The sequence below is a fragment of the Stigmatopora argus genome, chromosome 2, assembly GCF_051989625.1.
Source record: "Stigmatopora argus isolate UIUO_Sarg chromosome 2, RoL_Sarg_1.0, whole genome shotgun sequence".
NCBI lineage: Eukaryota > Metazoa > Chordata > Actinopteri > Syngnathiformes > Syngnathidae > Stigmatopora > Stigmatopora argus.
In genome coordinates, this window is record NC_135388.1 from 14,338,394 (window position 1) to 14,366,224 (window position 27,831).

General features: G+C 36.7%; 1 protein-coding gene and 1 long non-coding RNA gene across 2 annotated transcripts in view; both read left to right on the plus strand.

Moving 5' to 3' along the window:
• Positions 1 to 3,753, plus strand: part of LOC144064303 (protein diaphanous homolog 3-like) — a 73,448-nt gene extending 69,695 nt beyond the window's left edge. Inside the window, exon 32 of the mRNA XM_077586742.1 lies at positions 3,742 to 3,753. Within this exon, the coding sequence (XP_077442868.1) occupies positions 3,742 to 3,745 (4 nt within the window). The 3' untranslated portion in view covers positions 3,746 to 3,753. The remainder of the gene's footprint in view (positions 1 to 3,741) is intronic.
• Positions 3,754 to 3,800: 47 nt separating this feature from the next.
• Positions 3,801 to 27,422, plus strand: LOC144064318 (uncharacterized). Its single transcript, XR_013296768.1, has 3 exons — positions 3,801 to 4,661; positions 25,695 to 25,739; positions 25,871 to 27,422. It is a non-coding gene; the product is annotated as an uncharacterized LOC144064318 (long non-coding RNA).
• The last annotated feature ends 409 nt before the right edge of the window (positions 27,423 to 27,831 follow it).

Here is a 27,831-nt window from a genome sequence, read left to right on the forward strand (position 1 = left end):
CACGCTAGGCTCCAGCACCCCCGCAACCTTTGTGAGGATAAGTATTACAGAAAATGAATGAATCATTCATGGTCCTCTGACTTCTACCTTAATCTTGTGAAAAGTACCAAAAGCCACACTTGGCTATTTATACTTTTGCAACGTAATAAAGTTAAATGTGAAAATATATTAGAATTGCTGGTCTTTGCTAAGCTCTACAATTGATGGCCAAGTTGGTCTCCTACTCTTCTGAACACTTCTGAGCACTCTGAGCCAGGGGGAAATCCAATTATGACTCAATAACTTGACCCATTATTGAATTTCCTCCTGACGGCTACTCCTCACAAGGATGTCAGTCTTTCGATGGTTCACTCACCCAATTCACCAGGTCCTTTTTGTCTTTTATAAGGAAAATTTACCACAGTAGATATGCAAACATGGAATTGCTAAGAAATGTATCCTTAGAAGCCAGCGTGTAAATAAGCCACATATGGGGACAAAAAAAAATCTATTTACTAAATTGCTGCCACTGATGGCGATAGAGTTCTAATGCAATTTTACTTACGGGTTGATGCTTATCATAGATAAGATTGATGGGAAGCCCGCCAGTGTCAATGAGGTTGAAACATGATTATTCATTGCCAGGTGTCGAACTTAAAATACATTTGAATTCAATCGCTCATAATGACAGTATGTGAGTTAATAAGTTTAAAAAAAAAAATCAATTCATATGATAATCACAATCTTTAGTATAATGGCATATGTAATGGTATTAGTTTTAATTCAATTGAGCTGTTTCTGAGAGTTTGTTAAAATATTGTAAAAGCCTTCCTGGTAAAGAGATTTTGAACCTTGAAAATAAGTGGTCCGTGCTTTTACCCTATGCCTCCAGGAACGTCACCCAGTGCAAACAGGTTTGAAGTGTGGTGACCAAATAGTGCTCTTCTCAAAGCTCCCTTTGGATAATAGTCAGTGATCCAAGGTTTCTCTCACCCAGACTCACAGGTTACTGGAATCACATTCAGTACTCATGGCATGAAATACCTTTTCTCAGGTTTGAGAGTTAAATATAGGAGAGTGAAAGGTTGCTTTATCTGTTTCACAGCCCTTTTTACCCACAATACTGTTTGGTGCTTGTGTCATGCTTCCGTATCAACAAGAAACCAAGTTGGGACGTCGTCACTGGGTCACCCTAAAACCTCTCTACGCCATTTCAAAAACAGTAAGCAAGATCAGGTGGTTTGTGTGGAGGAGTGTGAAGATGGCTTATGTTATGTGAGTATGTAGGCTGCTTGACAATGGGCAATAAAAGTGTTGTTCCCAAACCCACTCTCTTATCAAGTGTAAATGGAACTACACTATATAACAGAAAACAGGTGCAAAAAAGGGCCAAAGCTCTCTGCTCGAGCTTAAAGTGCCCCTATCACGCCACTACATCGTTTTCCCTTTAGTTTCGTTATGTTTGTTATGTTTTAGTTGTATTTTTTCATTTTATCGGAAAATGGTTAATACATGTTATCTCGAAAGTTGGAACTACACGAACAATACCGATATAAGCATAAAAAAATTCCATCTGTCCAAGCAGTGAACTAAGTGAATTGAGAAAATAGAAGGAAGTGGAGCAGTTGGGAAGTAGACTATTATGTTGTTTAAGTCCATACTTTTTACTCAAAACTGCTTTGACCAAGTGACAAAGGATGTGCGGCCAAAAATCGGGTTGTTTTTTGGGGGCTAAACTACACTAAAATATACCAGTCTTAGATGGTTAGCATGCAGGATAGCTGCCCTAGTCAAAGGCAAGGGAACCAAAAGACATTTTTATACCCTACAGCTACCGTTTGACTGGTGGAAACAGAAAAAAATGGTGCTAACCTAAGCACAAACCTGGAATGAACACGAGCACCAGCTTTGAGGGGGAAAGCTGCCCCCTAGGAGAAGTAGATGAGGTGGTCAAAGACAGGGAAATGTTTTTTTTCGGATTCTGCGGGCTTGCAAACCCACGCCGGATAAGAGAAAAAAGATGGATGCGTAGAGAATCTCCAACGCACAGTAGTTGATATAATACAGGGGTGGCGAAATACGGTCCCCGAGAGCCCCTATCCAGTCTGTTTTCCATATCTCCCTCCTCGACCACACATGAATTCAATGGTCAACTCATCAGTAAGCTGTCCAGAAGCTTCATACCGATCCCGCTTATTTGATTCAGGTGTGTTGGTGAAGGGAGACATGGAAAACAGACTGGATAGGGGCTCTCGAGGATTGAACTTGGCCACCCCTGATATAATAGAAGTCAAACAATGTGTATCAAGAGTGAGCACAAAGTATTCTGTTATAATTTTCCTTGTATATGTTGTTTGATTGATTAGCCATTTGAACTAAAATATGATGATGGTGATGATGATGCTACTATGAGGGCTGTTTGGGTTAATTGTAACGTGCTTTAATATCTCAACTGGTCTGAGCAGGAAAAACGTTTTAACCATTAACTTTGACCTTAGTGGTCAAATAACAGATAAAAGGCTATGTAAGTGTTTTGAACACGTAGCTGAGGAAGAAAGACATTTCTATGTGCTGACACACTCGCATAAAATTTGCAGTGGAACACTGCCAATAGAAAGACTTAACAAGAATAACATGTTGGATGTTCCTGTCATGGAGCAAGGGAAGTGAGGATAAAATTAGACAGATTTTGCTTCAAGCCCGGAAATCAAACAGAAGAACGATTCTACCAAGAATGATTAAAATTAAAGTTAGTTCTTTTGCTGTCAGGTGCAGCTGAGACACTTTTAAAAACTGCATTCGTGTGTACAACATTCAAAAGGAGTTGTAACTCTCCTTTGGCACATTGACTAACTAACTCACTATAGACAGCTGTTATTATGTCTAAACACAGAGATTGCAGTATATTTTTAACAAATTTTAATCTTTTCTCATTTTTCTTCATTATTCATTTACCCTTTATTTCGCACCCGCACTATGGTAACTTGTTATGATCAAAATAGTTGATTGATTAAGAATTTTAATCTCATGTCCTAGCATGACTTTATCATTATAAACTTTTTACAACTTATTTTTTTAGGGAAATTGAAATAACAAATGAAAAGTAGCTTTGAATGACTATTTTGAACATCCACCTCAGACCTGTGACATCAGTGAACCAATTTCAGGCTCCAGTCTTTCTGTGCATGGTTTGCATGTTCTCCCCCTGCTTCCATAGGTTTTCTCAATATACTTTGGTATCCCCAATTCAAATGCCAAGTACTAGTATATTAATAGAACCCTTTAAAATAACAGTTTATGTGGATGGTTTTGATTGTATGCCGCTTCTTGACCACGGTCAGTTGGGCTTGGCTCTATTAACATGATGGATGTGTGAATTATCAGAAACAGTAAGTACAGCTAAATTGTTGAAAGGTTGCAATAGCCATAATGTTAGTTACACTGTCCTTAATTCTTTTAATCCCTAACATAATTGGTTGTTTTTTTTCTTACATACTCCATTAAGTCTTATGCAAAATTGTATATACATACTACTAGTTTACCCCCCCCCCCCCAAAAAAAAATTAAAATGTAGTGGATTGCATTCAAAACAATTCAAGTGGTAACTGCAAGAGGATTTTGATGCATATGAAAGAGCACATATACACAACATTTAAATCAGTTCTTTCTTATGGATGGTGTTGCATTGCATTTTCCTTGTACTGTAATTTGTTTAAAAATGTGACCAATATTATTCATTCATCACAATTATTCATTCTGCAGATGAAGTTACGCCACTGGCACCGTGAAAGTAAGTATGTCCCTTGAAGCTCACGTGAAAGAGATCCATTTTCTAACCTAATCAGGTAAGGGTCCTGGCCATAGTTCAAGAAATGTAATAATTTGTCCTCCCCACCAGGCCGCGAACTTTGTGGAATGACATCCAAGAGATCCCTGGATACACTTGGGTCCAGTTATGTGATGTAATCCTTTTAGTGTGTCCTTGCAGGACCCTGTGATTGCCTTCCAAAGAGAGGTGACTGAGGTGACAAGGGAAGTGCAGTTTGGAACACAACATGAAAAAATATTTCAAACTCTAGGTCTGATAAATTAGCTTAGAAAAAGAATGCTTTCCAAGATGAATGGCAGGGAACAGGGGAAGGCTTTGGGCATCTGTCTTGGTGATAAGAAAAAGAAATGTGGCATTTCATGAAGGTTAGATTGCAGTGTGGCCAAAATGAGCTTCACAAAGAGGCCAAAGCTAACTCAAAAAATACAACAGTGCTTTGAAAATAATTCTCTGCTAAAAAGGATGACAATCAATAAACTGTTATACAAGCCAGTGTATGTTATTTTTTAATGATGAAAAAACCTTTTCAAAACCTCCAACAAAGATTGGACGGATACGCTGTTCAATGCATCTGCGTGGCGCCTCGGGGTTTTGCCTTTGAAAACATCACCGCTTTTTGCCAAAATATGTTCATACGTTACATAAGTGGCCCGTGTTTGCATATGGTGCTTTTACCCAGGTGCTTTTTTTCCTTGCCTGTTTTTAGATGCCCATTAACTGCTCCAAATTCAAGAAAGCAGATAAGAGACAACAAATGAGTGACACATGGTATTTTCCGCCACCTTGCCATTTCATGTTCGAGACAGGGTCTCCATCTAAACCCCTTCTGCAAATCTGTTGCTGCTTCACAAAGGTACATCATGTTCAAATGCATATCCAAGTATTGAACGTTGACATAAAAGTTCATATTGATATTTCTGACTATCTGCATGAAATTGTCAACATTGCTTTAAAAATTGAAAAGTAAAGCTGTGATATGAAGTTGGATTACCATTTTGGTTTACTTACTTGGCTCAAGCTCTGATCACTGCATAATGTGTATATATGTTTTGACGAAAGTTTGGCGACACTCTTTTTCCTTGTCGACGATAATGTCAAATATTTATTCATCTTATTAGACGTGCTTCATAACTGAGCAAAGAATACCCCGAGATTTGGTACAAACGTAAAGCTGGCATGCAAAATGACTTGAATGGCTGGACATCGTAAGGCTTTTTCTTTTTAAAAAAAGTGGTCTATGTAAAGTAAAGCTTTTATTTGTTTAAAAAATAAATACTATGTATATATAGTCAGGCTTTTTTCTTTAAAAATGACCATGTATATTAAGGGTTTTTATTAAAAAATGACCATGTATAGTAAGGCTTTTTTATTTAAAAAAAACGACCATGTACAGTAAAGTGTTTTTCTTAAAAGACGACATAGTATAGTAAGGCTTTTTTTCTTAAAAAATGACTAGTATTGTAAGGCTTTTTTCTTAAAACAAACGACATAGTATTGTAAGGATTTTTTTTTCGTAAAAAACGACATAGTATAGTAAGGCTTTTTTCTTAAAAAACAACATAGTATAGGCTTTTTTCTTTAAAGATGACATAGTATAGTAAGGCTTATTTTCTTTAAAAACGACACAGTATAGTAAGGCTTTTTTGTCTTTAAAAACGACATAGTATAGTAAGGCTTTTTATTTACAAAAAAGACCATGTATAGTAAGGCTTTTTTCTTAAAAAATTACCATGTATAGTAAGGCTTTTTTGCTTTAAAAAGACCATGTGTAGTAAGGCTTTTTTTCTTAAAAAACGACATAGTATAGTAAGGCTTTTTTTCCTAAAAAAATGACATAGTATATATAGTATGGCTTTTTTCCCCTAAAAAAACGACATAGTATAGCATGGCTTTTTTTCTTGAAAAACGACATAGTAGAGGAAGGCTTTTTCCCTAAAAAACGACATAGTATAGTATGGCCTTTCCCCCTAAAAAACGACATAGTATAGTATGGCTTTTTTCCTTTAAAAAACGACATAGTATAGTAAGGCTTTTTTTCTTAAAAAACGACATAGTATAGTATGGCTTTCCCCTCCTAAAAAACGACATAGTATAGCATGGCTTTTTTTCTTGAAAAACGACATAGTAGAGGAAGGCTTTTTCCCTAAAAAACGACATAGTATAGTATGGCTTTCCCCCCTAAAAAACGACATAGTATAGTATGGCTTTTTTCCTTTAAAAAACGACATAGTATAGTAAGGCTTTTTTTCCTAAAAAACGACATAGTATAGCATGGCTTTTTTTTCTTGAAAAACGACATAGTAGAGGAAGCCTTTTTTTCTTAAAAAACATTTCAGAAGACACTGTGGTCCAGTGGCAAGAACAATGGGTTGAAATTGAAGTTGGACACAAGTTCAAATCTGGAGTGAGTTCAAGTCCACTCTTTGCAAATCTCAAATTGTTTATTGAGGTGATGAAAATGATAAATATAACTTCCAATCATCTCATTTCAGAAGTCACTGTGGTCCAGTGGCAAAGACAATGGGTCAGACAGACCTCAAGTTAGTGGATTTGACTGCCATGTGGGAGATGGGGTTCGAATCCCGCTCTCGTTTGACTAATCACTACACTAGTAGTTCAGTAAATGGGTAACCCTTTTTTCATTCAAATAAAGACTTGGTCATTTTTTTCAGCAAAACAATATTTCCGGTCAGCCGAAGGCTGACCGGAAGACAGTTGGGAGGGGGGGTTCCTGGTGGTGTTCGACAGTCGGCCTTCGGCCGACTGCCGACACCATACAGTCGTTGACTGGCGACACCGGGACGTGAACCCTCGACACCCACGTCGCAGGCAGGTGACTTACCCACTACACCACGAGGCGGCCCGCCTATACATGATTGGAAGTTATATTTATCCTTTTCATTACCTAAATAAACAATTTGAGAATTGCAAAGAGTGGAATTGAACTCATTCCTGATTTGAACTTGAGTCCGCCTGAAGTTCTGACCCATTGTCTTTGCCACTGGACCACAGTGACTTCTGAAATGATGTGATTGGAAGTTATATCTATCCTTTTCATTACCTAAATAAACAATTTGAGAATTGCAAAGAGTGGAATTGAACTCATTCCTGATTTGAACTTGAGTCCACCTGAAGTTCTGACCCATTGTCTTTGCCACTGGACCACAGTGACTTCTGAAATAATGTGATTGGAAGTTATATCTATCCTTTTCATTACCTCAATAAACAATTAGAGAATTGCAAAGAGCGGAATTGAACTCATTCCTGATTTGAACTTGAGTCCACCTGAAGTTCTGAGCCATTGTCTTTGCCACTGGACCACAGTGACTTCTGAAATGATGTGATTGGAAGTTATATCTATCCTTTTTATTACCTAAATAAACAATTTGAGAATTGCAAAGAGTGGAATTGAACTCATTCCTGATTTGAACTTGAGTCCACCTGAAGTTCTGACCCATTGTCTTTGCCACTGGACCACAGTGACTTCTGAAATGATGTGATTGGAAGTTATATCTATCCTTTTCATTACCTAAATAAACAATTTGAGAATTGCAAAGAGTGGAATTGAACTCATTCCTGATTTGAACTTGAGTCCACCTGAAGTTCTGACCCATTGTCTTTGCCACTGGACCACAGTGACTTCTGAAATAATGTGATTGGAAGTTATATTTATCCTTTTCATTACCTAAATAAACAATTTGAGAATTGCAAAGAGTGGAATTGAACTCATTCCTGATTTGAACTTGAGTCCACCTGAAGTTCTGACCCATTGTCTTTGCCACTGGACCACAGTGACTTCTGAAATAATGTGATTGGAAGTTATATCTATCCTTTTCATTACCTCAATAAACAATTAGAGAATTGCAAAGAGTGGAATTGAACTCATTCCTGATTTGAACTTGAGTCCACCTGAAGTTCTGACCCATTGTCTTTGCCACTGGACCACAGTGCCTTCTGAAATGATGTGATTGGAAGTTATATCTATCCTTTTCATTACCTAAATAAACAATTTGAGAATTGCAAAGAGTGGATTTGAACTCATTCCTGATTTGAACTTGAGTCCACCTGAAGTTCTGACCCATTGTCTTTGCCACTGGACCACAGTGACTTCTGAAATAATGTGATTGGAAGTTATATCTATCCTTTTCATTACCTCAATAAACAATTAGAGAATTGCAAAGAGCGGAATTGAACTCATTCCTGATTTGAACTTGAGTCCACCTGAAGTTCTGACCCATTGTCTTTGCCACTGGACCACAGTGACTTCTGAAATGATGTGATTGGAAGTTATATCTATCCTTTTCATTACCTAAATAAACAATTTGAGAATTGCAAAGAGTGGAATTGAACTCATTCCTGATTTGAACTTGAGTCCACCTGAAGTTCTGACCCATTGTCTTTGCCACTGGACCACAGTGACTTCTGAAATAATGTGATTGGAAGTTATATCTATCCTTTTCATTACCTCAATAAACAATTAGAGAATTGCAAAGAGTGGAATTGAACTCATTCCTGATTTGAACTTGAGTCCACCTGAAGTTCTGACCCATTGTCTTTGCCACTGGACCACAGTGACTTCTGAAATGATGTGATTGGAAGTTATATCTATCCTTTTCATTACCTAAATAAACAATTAGAGAATTGCAAAGAGTGGAATTGAACTCATTCCTGATTTGAACTTGAGTCCACCTGAAGTTCTGACCCATTGTCTTTGCCACTGGACCACAGTGACTTCTGAAATAATGTGATTGGAAGTTATATCTATCCTTTTCATTACCTCAATAAACAATTAGAGAATTGCAAAGAGCGGAATTGAAGTCATTCCTGATTTGAACTTGAGTCCACCTGAAGTTCTGACCCATTGTCTTTGCCACTGGACCCCAGTGACTTCTGAAATGATGTGATTGGAAGTTATATCTATCCTTTTCATTACCTAAATAAACAATTTGAGAATTGCAAAGAGTGGAATTGAACTCATTCCTGATTTGAACTTGAGTCCACCTGAAGTTCTGACCCATTGTCTTTGCCACTGGACCACAGTGACTTCTGAAATAATGTGATTGGAAGTTATATCTATCCTTTTCATTACCTCAATAAACAATTAGAGAATTGCAAAGAGCGGAATTGAACTCATTCCTGATTTGAACTTGAGTCCACCTGAAGTTCTGACCCATTGTCTTTGCCACTGGACCACAGTGACTTCTGAAATGATGTGATTGGAAGTTATATCTATCCTTTTCATTACCTAAATAAACAATTTGAGAATTGCAAAGAGTGGAATTGAACTCATTCCTGATTTGAACTTGAGTCCACCTGAAGTTCTGACCCATGGTCTTTGCCACTGGACCACAGTGACTTCTGAAATAATGTGATTGGAAGTTATATCTATCCTTTTCATTACCTCAATAAACAATTAGAGAATTGCAAAGAGCGGAATTGAACTCATTCCTGATTTGAACTTGAGTCCACCTGAAGTTCTGACCCATTGTCTTTGCCACTGGACCACAGTGACTTCTGAAAAGATGTGATTGGAAGTTATATCTATCCTTTTCATTACCTAAATAAACAATTTGAGAATTGCAAAGAGTGGAATTGAACTCATTCCTGATTTGAACTTGAGTCCACCTGAAGTTCTGACCCATTGTCTTTGCCACTGGACCACAGTGACTTCTGAAATGATGTGATTGGAAGTTATATCTATCCTTTTCATTACCTAAATAAACAATTTGAGAATTGCAAAGAGTGGAATTGAACTCATTCCTGATTTGAACTTGAGTCCACCTGAAGTTCTGACCCATTGTCTTTGCCACTGGACCACAGTGACTTCTGAAATAATGTGATTGGAAGTTATATCTATCCTTTTCATTACCTCAATGAACAATTAGAGAATTGCAAAGAGCGGAATTGAACTCATTCCTGATTTGAACTTGAGTCCACCTGAAGTTCTGACCCATTGTCTTTGCCACTGGACCACAGTGACTTCTGAAATGATGTGATTGGAAGTTATATCTATCCTTTTCATTACCTAAATAAACAATTTGAGAATTGCAAAGAGTGGAATTGAACTCATTCCTGATTTGAACTTGAGTCCACCTGAAGTTCTGACCCATTGTCTTTGCCACTGGACCACAGTGACTTCTGAAATAATGTGATTGGAAGTTATATCTATCCTTTTCATTACCTCAATAAACAATTAGATAATTGCAAAGAGCAGAATTGAACTCCTTCCTGATATGAACTTGAGTCCACCTGAAGTTCCGACCCATTGTCTTTGCCACTGGACCACAGTGACTTCTGAAATGATGTGATTGGAAGTTATATCTATCCTTTTCATTACCTCAATAAACAATTTGAGAATTGCAAAGAGTGGAATTGAACTCATTCATGATTTGAACTTGAGTCCACCTGAAGTTCTGACCGTTTGTCTTTGCCACTGGACCACAGTGACTTCTGAAATGATTGGAAGTTATATCTATCCTTTTCATTACCTAAATAAACAATTTGAGAATTGCAAAGAGTGGAATTGAACTCATTCATGATTTGAACTTGAGTCCACCTGAAGTTCTGACCGTTTGTCTTTGCCACTGGACCACAGTGACTTCTGAAATGATGTGATTGGAAGTTATATCTATCCTTTTCATTACCTCAATAAACAATTTGAGAATTGCAAAGAGTGGAATTGAACTCATTCATGATTTGAACTTGAGTCCACCTGAAGTTCTGACCGTTTGTCTTTGCCACTGGACCACAGTGACTTCTGAAATGATTGGAAGTTATATCTATCCTTTTCATTACCTAAATAAACAATTTGAGAATTGCAAAGAGTGGAATTGAACTCATTCCTGATTTGAACTTGAGTCCACCTGAAGTTCTGACCCATTGTCTTTGCCACTGGACCACAGTGACTTCTGAAATAATGTGATTGGAAGTTATATCTATCCTTTTCATTACCTCAATGAACAATTAGAGAATTGCAAAGAGTGGAATTGAACTCATTCCTGATTTGAACTTGAGTCCACCTGAAGTTCTGACCCATTGTCTTTGCCACTGGACCACAGTGACTTCTGAAATGATGTGATTGGAAGTTATATCTATCCTTTTCATTACCTAAATAAACAATTTGAGAATTGCAAAGAGTGGAATTGAACTCATTCCTGATTTGAACTTGAGTCCACCTGAAGTTCTGACCCATTGTCTTTGCCACTGGACCACAGTGACTTCTGAAATAATGTGATTGGAAGTTATATCTATCCTTTTCATTACCTCAATAAACAATTAGATAATTGCAAAGAGCAGAATTGAACTCCTTCCTGATATGAACTTGAGTCCACCTGAAGTTCTGACCCATTGTCTTTGCCACTGGACCACAGTGACTTCTGAAATGATGTGATTGGAAGTTATATCTATCCTTTTCATTACCTCAATAAACAATTTGAGAATTGCAAAGAGTGGAATTGAACTCATTCCTGATTTGAACTTGAGTCCACCTGAAGTTCCGACCCATTGTCTTTGCCACTGGACCACAGTGACTTCTGAAATAATGTGATTGGAAGTTATATCTATCCTTTTCATTACCTCAATAAACAATTAGAGAATTGCAAAGAGCGGAATTGAACTCATTCATGATTTGAACTTGAGTCCACCTGAAGTTCTGACCCATTGTCTTTGCCACTGGACCACAGTGACTTCTGAAATGATGTGATTGGAAGTTATATCTATCCTTTTCATTACCTCAATAAACAATTTGAGAATTGCAAAGAGTGGAATTGAACTCATTCATGATTTGAACTTGAGTCCACCTGAAGTTCTGACCGTTTGTCTTTGCCACTGGACCACAGTGACTTCTGAAATGATTGGAAGTTATATCTATCCTTTTCATTACCTAAATAAACAATTTGAGAATTGCAAAGAGTGGAATTGAACTCATTCATGATTTGAACTTGAGTCCACCTGAAGTTCTGACCGTTTGTCTTTGCCACTGGACCACAGTGACTTCTGAAATGATTGGAAGTTATATCTATCCTTTTCATTACCTCAATAAACAATTTGAGAATTGCAAAGAGTGGAATTGAACTCATTCATGATTTGAACTTGAGTCCACCTGAAGTTCTGACCGCTTGTCTTTGCCACTGGACCACAGTGACTTCTGAAATGATGTGATTGGAAGTTATATTTATCCTTTTCATTACCTCAATAAACAATTTGAGCATTGCAAAGAGTGGAATTGAACTCATTCATGATTTGAACTTGAGTCCACCTGAAGTTCTGACCGTTTGTCTTTGCCACTGGACCACAGTGACTTCTGAAATGAAGAGATTGGAAGTTATATTTATCCTTTTCATTACCTCAATAAACAATTTGTGAATTGCAAAGAGTGGAATTGAACTCACTCCTGATTCCCACCTCAAGTTCTGAACCAATATTTTTGCCACTGGACCACAGCAATAACTAGGAGAAGAATCAGAAGTCAGATTTATTCTCCGACTTTCTTAGCCTTACTATACTATGTCGATTTTTAAAAGAAAAAAGCCTTACTATATACAGACGCTCCCCTACTTACGAACATTCAACTTACGAACAACGGTACATACGAACATGTCTGCAAATTGCGTTTAAGTCCAAAAATGTTTGCAAGTCCAATTTTGTATTTCGCGCCTTTTTCGGCGTAGTACTTCTTTCCGCCGCTAATACCGACGCCTGGCGCTGTGAGAGCTCAGCTCACCCAGCATCTACCTTCTTCTTCGTTGCAATGCGGAAGTGCGTGAATGTATCTCCAGTGTGCAAAGAACCTTTTTCATTTGTATCATTAAATATCTCATGCATCCAATATTGAATATGGTTGGTAAAAAGCTAAAGGCTTCTATTGAGGGAGTTGCAAGGAAGAGGCAAGCCATTTCATTTGAAACAAGTGGCAATAATAACGAAGCTTGATGCGCGTGAGAGTGGTGAGCGTTTCACGGGCATTGAATCGTTCGACCGTCAGTACCATTTATAAACAGAAAGATCGAGCAGCAGGACCCAAATATTGAACGTTGCACAAAGTTTGCAAATCAATTGAATGATGCCATACAGTGCTACCGCATCATTTATGATGAAAAAAAGAAGAAAACTGTGCAATCGTCATTAGGGCGCTTCTTTTGGCCAGTTTCTAATACATAAATCTCTCTCTCTCTCTACAGTACTGTACATATTCTCTCCATTTTATTAAATGTTTTTTTTTCAGTACAAACCAATGCGTGTTACTTATACAAGCCTTAAACATACAAATGCACTTATATAAACCTTCAATATACTTATATCGGCCTTAAACATAAATTATAATACAAAATATATCACTGAATCAACTTACAAACAAATTCAACTTATGAACAATCGCTCGGAACCAATTGCGTTCGTAAGTAGGGGAGCGTCTGTACTAGTATTTTGTGTGTTTTCTGCAGGGGTGTGCGTGCGTCTTTTCAAATGACAGTTAACTGCAGTATTTGGCGTGGTCATACAATGCTATCCAAGAGATTTTATTTATGTATTATGTAAGAATTACAATTCCTGGCTGATGAAAATAGATCATAATTCACAGTTTTACATTGCAAACATAAAAAGAGCAAGATGCCCCCTGCCATTTTTTCTCTCACCACTTCATGCAAATGAGCCGAAACAACAACACATTTAGAGAAAAAAAAAAGAATTAACTATAAAGACACACCTGAAGTTTCCTGTACAAGCTTACACCAGAAATTGTGTTTTGTTAGTGTTTAAATCAGCAATTAGAAAGTAACAAGACTCCTACAGAGCTGCAAACTATACCTATCTGCCATTTTGGCAACATGCAGGCTTAGTTCATGTGTATGCAGATTTTTAAAAAACAAAAAGAATTTGTATCAAATAGTATGCATATTATTTTAATTGTAATGTAATAATTGAAAGCTAGAGACCAGAGAGCTTTATAGACAAACATTTCACATTTAAGAGAATAAACAACATTTTTTTAATGTGGTTGTTGTGACAGTTATATTCTTTTATCATGTTATGTTCTACAATAAATACAATATTTATTTTCTATTATTTAATTGTGCTGAATACAGCTGTTGAAAAGATGATCCTGCAGCTTGTTGCAGAGCAGCAATTATTTGTAGTCGGTAACCAATTAATACATTTTTGCACAAAGAGTATAGTTCCGAAGAAGTAAGCTCTATGCAATTGTGTATTATGAACGGATGGAAGACAAATCTGTCTGAAATATAATTTCAAAATGATACAATTTGGCAACTAAAAAGAGCTGTTCTCTCTTAATGATTGATGATGACGGTGCTTTCCACAGCTTCTGTTGACAACCCGTTAACATTTATTCATTCATTCATCATCTGTACTGCGCATCCTCCCAATGTTTGTGGGGGTTGCTGGAGCCTATTCCAGCGGACTGGGCGAAATGCAGACGACACCCTAGATTGGTCACCACTCAGCCATAGGGCAGACAGACAGACAACCATTCGCATGTATAACCATACCACCACTGATAGAGAATCGATCCCACGCTCGTCCACACTGAAGTTAGACGAGTGAACTCCTACACTAGGGATCGGGAACCTTTTTGACAGAGCGAGCCATAAACAATTTCTATTTTCAAATGCTATTCCTAGAGATTCACATTCAGAATATAAAAACCAAAATGCATGAAACTCTGTGCCTACTTTAATCATTTCACCTAATGGCAATTTAGAGTATCCAATCAGCCTACCATGCATGTCTTTGGAACATGAAAAGAAACCGGAGTACCCGGAGGAAAACACCAGAGAACATGCAAACTCCACACAGGTGGACCAACCTGGATTTGAACCCAGGACCCCAGAGCTGTGAGGCTGACGTGCTAACCACTCAACCCGCTGTGCTGCTGGAAATATTATATTTTGGTTTAGGAAACCTGTCAAATATATCACTTGGACACTTTACATGTCCAGGGAAAATCATCAGCCATTGCAGTCAATTTTCAGAAGAAATCAGAGATTTTGAGCTGTCATAAGTGAATTTATGGAAGATATATGAAAGACATTTAAAAGTGCAGGAATAAATGCAAATAACTGGTGTGTTGTCAACATTGACAAAGAAATCAAATTAATGATACGTTTGCATCCAGTTAACCTCATAGGGCTGGACCCTTTACTCCATACATCAATATTGACACATACGCATGCCTCTCATTGGCTATCACAATGTCATTGTCCTCTCACGAGAAGTTATAGCTGCAGGCCTCAAGGACGGTCAGGACATAGCTAAGCGTGTCACAGTGTCTCTCTCTTGTCTTCAGACCTTCTCACTCCAATTATATTTTCAACAACGCCTGAGGTGATTCAGTAGGGTGACCCATTAGAAATGTACTTTATTCGGTAAAACAACTTGAATTGGATCAGTGAATTCACATGCCTCTGGCAGTCAGCGGTTTGCTATTATCTTTTTTTAAAACTATTTTTAAATGTATTTATTTCTTAATGCTGCATGCACAAAGGGAGTTATGTGAATCCCAACTTTACCATTTAAAACAATCATACTTTGTTTCTTATCTGAAGTCTGATTTATTGAAATGTAAAGGGACTAGGATTAAAAATGTAACAATGTTAAACTTTAATAGACAAGACCAGACACGCACTAAAATAGGAGATGATCCAATTGAATAAAAACTTTTTAAAGAATTTGAATAGAACCAGCTTGCTGACTGCTAAGAAATGACTAATTATGATTCTTGAGCAAACTCATATGTAGATGCAAATGTGACTTGAAAATTAAATGCAAATATGTCCTGGTGATTATAATGGCCATTTTTTTCTTATATACTTTGTCTATTCTGAAGAAAATGGGAAATTATGCTAAGGGCACTGAAATTCATGGACTTAATGGATCCGTAAATAGGTTCAAATCAAATAACATTCTTCCCTTTTGACAATACAAAGTCTGTTTTGAGAAGAAGAAACAAAGCACTCTCAAGCTGTCCCAGAGGATTGCTTGGAAGCAAAAGAGATGTTGCTCAGTTGTGGAAAGTAAATTAGTGAAGTTTCAAAACAAATGAAAACAAAAAGCTTAGAGGGAGGAGAAAGTCATTAGAGGCAAAAAAGAGAAAAAGATGTTTCATCAACAATAATTAGAAACCTGTTCAGATATATCCTAATTCACTTTTTAAGGTGATCTGAACACGCCAGGTTATTTTTGGTGAATGTAAACATAACAAATATGCAAATGAACCTGAGCTGAATATTATTAATACAACCTCACTATCTACTAAATATAAACCTTAGAACTGGAATTGTGCACCAGAACAGATTGAACACTGTCATGCTTTGTGCTAGTGCACAATTTACAAAAAAAACATCACCAACAAATAGAGTCTATGGCATAATTCAAAGTCTAATTAGTATATATGTTTTGACGAAAGTTTGGCGACACTCTTTTTCCTTGTCGACGATAATGTCAAATATTTATTCATCTTATTAGACGTGCTTCATAACTGAGCAAAGAATACCCCGAGATTTGGTACAAACGTAAAGCTGGCATGCAAAATGACTTGAATGGCTGGACATCGTAAGGCTTTTTCTTTTTAAAAAAGTGGTCTATGTAAAGTAAAGCTTTTATTTGTTTAAAAAATAAATACTATGTATATATAGTCAGGCTTTTTTCTTTAAAAATGACCATGTATATTAAGGGTTTTTATTAAAAAATGACCATGTATAGTAAGGCTTTTTTATTTAAAAAAAAAACGACCATGTACAGTAAAGCGTTTTTCTTAAAAGACGACATAGTATAGTAAGGCTTTTTTTCTTAAAAAATGACATAGTATTGTAAGGCTTTTTTCTTAAAAAAAACGACATAGTATTGTAAGGCTTTTTTTCGTAAAAAACGACATAGTATAGTAAGGTTTTTTTCTTAAAAAACAACATAGTATAGGCTTTTTTCTTTAAAGACGACATAGTATAGTAAGGCTTATTTTCTTTAAAAACGACACAGTATAGTAAGGCTTTTTTGTCTTTAAAAACGACATAGTATAGTAAGGTTTTTTATTTACAAAAAAGACCATGTCTAGTAAGGCTTTTTTCTTAAAAAATGACCATGTATAGTAAGGCTTTTTTGTTTAAAAAAGACCATGTATAGTGAGGCTTTTTTTCTTAAAAAACGACATAGTATAGTAAGGCTTTTTTTCCTAAAAAAACGACATAGTATAGTATGGCTTTTTTCCCCCTAAAAAAACGACATAAGTATAGCATGGCTTTTTTTCTTGAAAAACGACATAGTAGAGGAAGGCTTTTTCCCTAAAAAACGACATAGTATAGTATGGCTTTTCCCCCTAAAAAACGACGTAGTATAGCATGGATTTTTTTCTTGAAAAACGACATAGTATAGTATGGCTTTTTTTCTTAAAAAACGACATAGTATAGTAAGGCTTTTTTTCTTAAAAAACGATATTGTATAGTAAGGCTTCTTTTCTTAAAAAACGACATAGTATAGTAAGGCTTTTTTTCTTTAAAAAAATGACATAGCAAGTAAGGCTAAGAGAGTCGGAGAATAAATCTGACTTCTGATTCTTCATCTTCTAGTTGTTGCTGTGGTCCACTGGCAAAATCATTGGGTCTAAACATGAGGCGGGAATCAGGAGTGAGTTCAATTCCACTCGTTGCAATTCTCAAATTGTTTATTGAGGTAATGAAATGGATAAATACAACTTCCAACTTTACAGTAGTGCAGTGGCAAAGACAATGGGTCAGAACTTCAGGTGGACTCAAGTTAAAATCAGAAGTGAGTTTGATTCCACTCTTTGCAATTCTCAAATTGTTTATTGAGGTAATTAAAAGGACAAATATAACTTCCAATCACATCATTTCAGAAGACACTGTGGTCCAGTGGCAAGAACAATGGGTTGAAATTGAAGTTGGACACAAGTTTAAATCTGGAGTGAGTTCAATTCCACTCTTTGCAATTCTCAAATTGTTTATTGAGGTAATGAAAAGGATAGATATAACTTCCAATCACATCATTTCAGAAGTCACTGTGGTCCAGTGGCAAAGACAATGGGTCAGAACTTCAGGTGGACTCAAGTTCAAATCAGGAGTGAGTTCAATTCCACTCTTTGCAATTCTCAAATTGTTAATTGAGGTAATTAAAAGGACAAATATAACTTCCAATCACATCATTTTAGAAGACACTGTGGTCCAGTGGCAAGAACAATGGGTTGAAATTGAAGTTGGACACAAGTTCAAATCTGGAGTGAGTTCAAGTCCACTCTTTGCAATTCTCAAATTGTTTATTGAGGTAATGAAAAGGATAGATGTAACTTCCAATCTCATCATTTCAGAAGTCACTGTGGTCCAGTGGCAAAGACAATGGGTCAGAACTTCATGTGGACTCAAGTTCAAATCAGGAGTGAGTTCAATTCCACTCTTTGCAATTCTCAAATTGTTTATTGAGGTAATTAAAAGGACAAATATAACTTCCAATCACATCATTTCAGAAGACACTGTGGTCCAGTGGCAAGAACAATGGGTTGAAATTGAAGTTGGACACAAGTTCAAATCTGGAGTGAGTTCAAGTCCACTCTTTGCAATTCTCAAATTGTTTATTGAGGTAATGAAAAGGATAGATATAACTTCCAATCACATCATTTCAGAAGTCACTGTGGTCCAGTGGCAAAGACAATGGGTCAGAACTTCAGGTGGACTCAAGTTCAAATCAGGAGTGAGTTCAATTCCACTCTTTGCAATTCTCAAATTGTTTATTGAGGTAATGAAAAGGATAGATATAACTTCCAATCCTCTAATTTCAGAAGTCACTGTGGTCCAGTGGCAAAGACAATGGGTCAGACAGACCTCAAGTTAGTGGATTTGACTGCCATGTGGGAAATGGGGTTCGAATCCCGCTCTCATTTGACTAATCACTACACTAGTAGTTCAGTAAATGGGTAATCCTTTTTTCATTCAAATAAAGACTTAGTCATTTTTTTCAGCAAAACAATATTTCCGGTCAGCCTTCGGCTGACCGGAAGACAGTTGGGAGGGGGGGTTCCTGGTGGTGTTCGACAGTCGGCCTTCGGCCGACTGCCGACACCATACAGTCGTTGACTGGCGACACCGGGACGTGAACCCTCGACACCCACGTTGCAGGCAGGTGACTTACCCACTACACCACGAAGCGGCCCGCCTATACATGATTGGAAGTTATATTTATCCTTTTCGTTACCTAAATAAACAATTTCAGAATTGCAAAGAGTGGAATTGAACTCATTCCTGATTTGAACTTGAGTCCACCTGAAGTTCTGACCCATTGTCTTTGCCACTGGACCACAGTGACTTCTGAAATGATGTGATTGGAAGTTATATTTATCCTTTTCATTACCTAAATAAACAATTTCAGAATTGCAAAGAGTGGAATTGAACTCATTCCTGATTTGAACTTGAGTCCACCTGAAGTTCTGACCCATTGTCTTTGCCACTGGACCACAGTGACTTCTGAAATGATGTGATTGGAAGTTATATTTATCCTTTTCATTACCTAAATAAACAATTTCAGAATTGCAAAGAGTGGAATTGAACTCATTCCTGATTTGAACTTGAGTCCACCTGAAGTTCTGACCCATTGTCTTTGCCACTGGACCACAGTGACTTCTGAAATGATGTGATTGGAAGTTATATTTATCCTTTTCATTACCTAAATAAACAATTTCAGAATTGCAAATAGTGGAATTGAACTCATTCCTGATTTGAACTTGAGTCCACCTGAAGTTCTGACCCATTGGCTTTGCCACTGGACCACAGTGACTTCTGAAATGATGTGATTGGAAGTTATATCTATCCTTTTCATTACCTCAATAAACAATTTGAGAATTGCAAAGAGTGGAATTGAACTCACTCCTGATTTGAACTTGTGTCCACCTTAAATTCTGACCCATTGTCTTTGCCAATGGACCACATTGACTTCTGAAATGATGTGACTGGAAGTTATATCTATCCTTTTCATTACCTCAATAAACAATTTGAGAATTGCAAAGAGTGGAATTGAACTCATTCCTGATTTGAACTTGAGTCCACCTGAAGTTCTGACCCATTGTCTTTGCCAATGGACCACATTGACTTCTGAAATGATGTGATTGGAAGTTATATCTATCCTTTTCATTACCTCAATAAACAATTTGAGAATTGCAAAGAGTGGAATTGAACTCACTCCTGATTTGAAGCTGTGTCCACCTTAAATTCTGACCCATTGTCTTTGCCAATGGACCACATTGACTTCTGAAATGATGTGATTGGAAGTTATATCTATCCTTTTCATTACCTCAATAAACAATTTGAGAATTGCAAAGAGTTAATTGAACTCATTCCTGATTTGAACTTGAGTCCACCTGAAGTTCTGACCCATTGTCTTCGCCGCTGGACCACAGTGACTTCTGAAATGATGGGATTGGAAGTTATATCTATCCTTTTCATTACCTCAATAAACAATTAGAGAATTGCAAAGAGTTGAATTGAACTCACTCCTGATTTGAACTTGAGTCCACCAAAAGTTCTGACCGTTTGTCTTTGCAACTGGACCACAGTGACTTCTGAAATGAAGAGATTGGAAGTTATATTTATCCTTTTCATTACCTCAGTAAACAATTTGTGAATTGCAAAGAGTGGAATTGAACTCATTCCTGATTCCCACCTCAAGTTCTGAACCAATATTTTTGCCACTGGACCACAGCAATAACTAGGAGAAGAATCAGAAGTCAGATTTATTCTCCAACTTTCTTAGCCTTACTATACTATGTCGATTTTTTAAAGAAAAAAAGCCTTACTATATACATATTGTCCTTGCTGTGCAGTTATTGATGTTGCTTCAGTAGATGCTTGAAACTCAGCCAAAGAGTTTTATGAATGTAGCAAATTCATTTCATATTAGTAGTGCAATAATTATTGACAAATCTATCATGTTGTTTCACTCTAAAATTGCTTCCGTTTATATTTTGTGGCTGAGAGATGCTGATGAATTTAAATTTGAGTCCAAGTTTATTTTTATTTGGACCTTGCAGTACACCACCAAATCATCTTCTTTAACTAATGGTTATCTCGGTTTTTATATTTTATGTCCCTATTTTGGCCTCCCAGGTAGAGGTAGAGTGATCAAGATTAAAGAAACGTCTGCAAACCTTTTAATCTCTCTTCTTGAGGAAAGTGTTAGTTTCAGCCTTTTTTTCCGATTACTATGGAGTGGGATTTCTTTTGATAAAGAGGCCTCCTTCTCTGATTACTATCTCCTTAGAATCCATTAAACGCTGAGTATAATCACCTCCTTTCTTCCAACTCCCCAACATATTGGCGTTTATACGTGCCGTCCCCATTTTGTTACTCTCAGGAGCAACTCAAATAACTCCCATTTCTTAGTCTTGTTAGCGCCTCGCGGACGACATGATGATTAGAAAATCCTTTAGACATGGCATTAGTAGTTTTGTCTGTCAGTCCAAGATTTATCTGTCACATTTATGAAGAACAACATCAATGGATGTTTTATTCAAGCGGACGTCTCACTTCTTGCTGCGTTTTAAGCAAAACAGGCTGATACTTCTTGTTAATTAAAACTCAAGTGTCGCAATATCATTTCATTTTACCCGGGCACAACTGGTTCTTCTCTGACTCTGTGCTTGCTCACCTTAATTGAACTTTTTAAATTGTTCCAATAAAAAAGGTTGGCTGTTAGCGGATGCAATTAGGAAGGTCCTGATTAAAAACAAATGCACAAATATTTATAATTAAGTTGCTGTCTTATCTGACTTTGGGAAATGAAAGAAATGAGGAAGGGAAGGACAGACCAACAGAAGAGAGAAATGCCCTACAGTGAGGTCTAATTAGTTGTTTCTGAGAGAAGACTTGGTATTCTGACATGTCCCCTGCCATTGCATCAATTACCTGGCAAATAAATGAACCTAGACTAAAAAATATACACAAGCATTCTGGTTTTTATGTGCCATGGTGGCCATATTGAGGTTTTCCAGACTCTTCTGGACCACTGCAGTTGGCAGGAATGCATGCTAAAGGAAATCAGCCAAATGAGTCATCTTAGTGTCCATCATATTAATACCATGTGTGCACCATGCGTTTCTGAACTGCTAATCCTTTACAAAGAGCGCAGTTTGGCAAAAAAAGATTAAAAAATCAAGTTCAAAATAAAACAAAGATCTCCCTTGATCTACTTAAAAATGTTGGCTGTCAATGTCGACAGTTAGACATCCATTCCATTTTAACTTGGAAGGATGGCATGGAATATTTATTTATATTTATGTATTTCATCATTCGTTAGCCACCCTCACAGCTCAAATAGATTGGGTGTCTACGAGTGACTACTTTTGAATTCACTGCAGAAAGATGAAAAGAGCCACATGATTGGACATCCATCATGGTCAACGGCACTGAAAGCTGTTTAATCTAATGTTAATTTGGGTAAGATAAAATACAGACATGATTCAGCAATGATTTTTTCAAACTTAATATTTATACTGATGAGCTTGAATGTGAAACTCATTTCACTATTCTCAACAGCGCAGATCTGACAGGAGGCATTTGGTTGGTTTTGTGCACATTTTTACCGCTCAAGCATGCACACAGTCACACACACGCACACATCAGCCTTACAAAAGTGTTACGCCCTGTCTGCCATACTTCTGTCTCCTTACACTCAGTTATGCATTTTCTTTTCAGTTGAGTCTTTTATTGTATTTTTAAGCACTATTGTGTTTCAATGGAAAATTAGTAGAGATTAAACTTTCACAAATTCCCAAATACAGATATAGTACTATTCATTTAGGGTGCTTAACTACATCCATTTATCCCAAAATCAGTGCTATGCCTGACCAATTTGGTATCGTAGGCAAAAGGTAAAAGTCCTTCACATCACATAAAAATCAACAAGACAATTTTATTCCTTCTTACACTTTTCTCTAAAATTGGATAGGGAGCAACTGACACTAGGCACACTTGGCCGAAGACCAGAAATATGTCTAAAATAGGACTTAATTATTGTACCTTAGCCTAAGCAGTATGTAATCTCAACTCCATGGAAACATTCACTAGTTTGAAATTGTGGTACTTACCAGCACGGTTATGGAATTTAAAAAAAACATTTATTTCATTGTGACAAACCTGTCTATTTCACGCTTATCCTCTACTCCTATCTTTGTTTTTTTTTCTTCTGAAATGCGACCCGGATGGCTTCTGTCTTTTTATGATAACATTTGTTTTAGCAAGTATAATTCACATCAATTACAGAGGACTGCAGGCTAAAAATAACACCTTCAGATACCTCTCTGGCATGCAGGGGTGAGTGAGATTAGAGTTAGAAAAATTATTTCCTTATTGTTTCAAGACGCATTACTATATTACTGTTGTTTTTTTGTTTTGTTTTCTGGTATACATTTTTGAATACTGTTATCAAAAAATATTACTTGAACATTTGTTCTTGCCGCCATCCTGGCACGTTTGGGTGCACCACTAGCATCTGCCTAACTGGCCCTATGGAGCGCACAGGCCTGCCAAAATTACCACATGCCAGTGGGTGCTGACAGGAGGTACATGTGCTACCACTTTGAGAGCATGCCAAACTTCTCAAATCTACTAAAAACAATATAGTTTTTCCAGCAAGTATATTTGAGAAATTTTCAAAATGACAGATTGTGCGATGAGCTGAGGGCTGCCCCAAGGAATCCATTTATTGGCCACCATCCACTATAGGAAACAGGTTCTATTTAAATCCAGCATTGGCAGAATATGATTTTGACATGAACATCATTCGATTTTGTGTGTTACTCTGCACAGTTCTTTGAAAAGTATCCATATACCCATAAATAGCTGTTATACAACAATGCTAATAGAATTGTTCACTTTTAGACCTTGTTCAGTGGATGCTCTCTCAAATCTTCAAAGCCTAGGTCATAACCCTCAACAATGCAGTGTGCATCTCATTATTTCACTCCAAAGAATTGATGTTTTAGGGTCATGCCGCATGGGATGAAAATGGTCAAAGACAGAGTTGATTACGCCACTGCTTCACTGCACTCGCCCAGCAAATCGTTTATTTGTTGAGTTCTCCATGATAAATGACAGTTCTTTCTATTTTACGAACCATAGTCTGGCCTGCCATCAATCCCATTTGTCTTAACGTCTTTTCCCATCCCTTGCCTTCACACATGTCCAATTGGTGGATATGTTCGAGGATACAATTCAATTACAGGCCATAGTTGTTAAAAGAATAAAAATGCTGCAGTCAAAAGTGTCAGTCTATATCAGGATGAAGTGTCTTGTATTCTGCATGTCTGCCAGAGACCCTCATTTCTCTTCCGAGATTCTGGCTCCAACTCTTTAAAAAAAAGATGACCATTTCAAACAAAAGCATGTAGATGCATTTACTGTGTTGCATCATTTTGCACTTGTATGCGTGTTTTGGGATTCTTCGTGCCAGCTGCTACGAGCAACTAGAAATGGAACAACTTAAAAACATGAATTCCCAAATATATTATATGTGGAACAGACTAGTGATTTGACTGAGCGAACAGCCTCCCTTCTGCATGTGGTTCTAACAGATGGTCATCAGACCTTTGGCCAACAGATGAAGTCACATTGGAGGCTAAACGAAACATGATCACGATTATGATGACCACACTAATTCTTGATACAGTACATAACTGAATCAGCCCTGTTTCTCCAGCCAAAAGCTGCCAATTTCTTCCTTTGCATTTCCCTGGATGACAAATTTGAATAATCAATGGCGAAATGTTTGTGCCTGTATGAAAATGATGATGCAATATTTTTCTCTTGAAATCTAACCAGCAAAAATATACTTAAATACATGTTTTACGCTTGCATATTAAAGTAATACTATTTACATGGGGAGGTGTACGAATCCAATCTAAATGCTGTTACTCATAATTATATTTATTTATGTCTACCATAGTTAAATGGAGATCCATACAAAGACCCACCCTACTCTGTCAGACTGTCTGGGAATCAATCCAATGATACCTGCACCGGTGTGTCATAGATTTCCTATAAAAAAATCTGACTATACATATACATATATATATATATATATATATATATATATATATATATATATATATATATATATATATATATAAATATAAATATATATATATATATATATATATATATATAATACATTGTTCAATTCTAGGTAAGATCATAACAATGTTTTATTATTTTAAACTAAATTCTTAACGATCTGTTTAAGTATAACTATATGAAAGTATTTACAGCTGTAACTATTTCCATATAATTGTCACCAAATTGTTTACAATTATTGGCAGAAAATAAGAACAAAGTCGTAATCGATCAAAATGGACTGGAAAAGACACATTGAGGTGTATAATTTCAGTTGGTAAAACAGTGTTTTCCTTTTAAGAGCCATTTGTCATTTTGTTAAACCAGAGCAAGGTTGAAATATGAATACAAGAAGGAGCATGCCTTTCAAGTCAAATGAAAGCCTTGTTCTAGAAAAAAAGTCATCAGATATGGCACAAGACTAAAAAATTCCACCGATAACCTTCACACAGAAATGTCCCTGAATAAATGTCAAATGCTATCTACTGTTTGCACTGTGCAACCATTGCATCCAATCTGAACAAATGGAGGTGAAAAGCATCGAGAAATAAATTCTGAATCTGCATGAAAAATAAGTGAAAAATATCTGAATTGCAAATGGATTTGGTCATTGTGGAATCTTAGATTGCGGTAACGTCTAAATGAAAAATACGGAAAAGTGATAGATCATATCTTGGTTTCATGTACTGTATGTATATATTATCTGTATAGGATACATTTGCCCGAGGGTACACATACTGATGTCACAACTATGAATTTTCTATTAGGACTGTGGTGAATTTGTGGATTTTCCCATTTTTAAACCTCAGAAGGTAATGTCTGTTTCTGCTCCACTTCAATAATAATAGTATATTTATCCTCATATAGGCAAACTGTTAATCTATCTCTCAATAATACCACTTTGGGTTAAAATATATTGCATCTTTGTGTGTTCATTTTCTAGGTAGGCGGATATAGCGGTTGGCATGTCTGCATCACAGTTCTAAGTGCATGGGTTCAATAGGGGTTCCAGGCTTACTGTGTGGAGTTTACAAGATTTTTCCCCTAGTTATTTAAGGGGTTTTGTCCATTTAAGACATTGTCACAGTTCTACATTGTATAAAGAATGCATCACAGCAATGTAATCACTTCCTATTTGCAATACTTTCAGTCACCAATTGCTTGAGCAGCCACCTGGATTACCCCCTGCCCCCAGGATTTCAATCTGTCAGCTTTCTCCTTGGCTGCTGTTGACTTCCAATCATTTGTCCTATAAAAGTTGCCAACTGATCTTTCGCTCTCAGATCTTACAGGGAAGCAAAACAAGTTACAATAGAAGTCAAAAATGAGGCAGGAGTTAAAAGACAGGAGGTCAAAACAATAGAAAATAGCATGCTGATGAGCAATATGAGATGGGCTTTGATCCAGTTTGGACATCTTTTCACACCTGTAGGATCATCTGTCTGGCACGTGTGACTGAACATTTTAAATTGATAGCCATCTGCTTAATCCTGCTCATCTACAATGTGTACCAAGGGGTTTTTCCGTGTCCAGAAACATCTCTGATCAGCGCCATTGCAAACCTAGCCAACTCCAAACTTAAAATTCAATAATCTGCTCATAATTTCCCAATTTTCCCATTATGTTTAAAAAGCTGGCGAATCACACTCTGGATTTGATTTGATCGTTTGAAAGTTCCAGTTCTTATGTGTGGCACCTTCAATAGCTGCAGGTGTGTATGTATATCTGTTAAAATAAATGAATGTAATTATTACAGAATGTATAATGTAATTAATTTGAATTCAATTAAGAATGGAAAAACAATTGTATGTGCAACTCCCTTTATGATCAGTTTAAATGCTGTTTTCGGGACTTTTACCAAGAACAGACCAAACTTTCAATTGTCAAACGAAGAACATTGTGCAAAAACAAAGGTTCTGTGGGTTCATTGTTTGGAATACATTAAAAATTCTTGTCTTGACATTGAGGAAAAAAATGTTTCCTAGTGTGTGTTTTTCATTCATTTATTCATGTTGCAAGTTCTCCAACATTACAGAACACCCACTTTCGTAGGATGGATTTGGGTAATGTGTGTGTGAGTCGCACTATTTTTGATTGATATTTCCAAATTAGTTTTCAGTTATTTGTGAGAGATAAAAAAAATGTTTCTCTCATGAAAACTGCAACTGATTTGAGCCTGCTATGAACATTTTATTCACCATTTGGTATGATGTAATGCAATAGTGAATATAAAATATGTAACCTATAATTCTACCACACTATACAGATTATATTTCTAACCACTTTTATTTATATTTTTTACCCAGCTGTATGTAGCTGGGTCAGAATTGGAAGCAGCTTACTTTATCTGAATAAATAATGGTACGCATGACGTAATGAATGGTCCTTCGGGAGATTATAAAAGTCTGAATGACTTGACTTTATAATGTGAATGATTTGAACATGGTAAATTTGTTTTGTTTATACACAAATATAAAATAAACATCCAGAAAGCCTGTCTGTAATTCTTTGTCTTGCACTCGGGCCAATGAGGTATTCTCCACAACCGGGAGCAGATCCTGCAGCCTATGCAGTGCCAAATCCTGCCTCATATATATTCATTTGTTTGCTGGAAAATGTATATATTTCTATATGTCTGTGTCTTTTTGGCTTTTCACAGATTTGTTTGACTCTTTGTACTTATGCGAAATGTTTGCATCAGCCCACATGGCCCAGACTAATTTTTGCTTACAAATGTTTTTTTACAGTTTTTTTTATGAGCAAAGTGTTTTACAGAGAGTCAACAAGAGCCTCAAACGTTGGACAGAATGGATTAAGTTTCTTAAGGCACATTCACATCTGCACTGTTTGGTCTGGTGTGAATAAAAACCAACAAACTCTGATGCGGACCAAACAACCGGAACA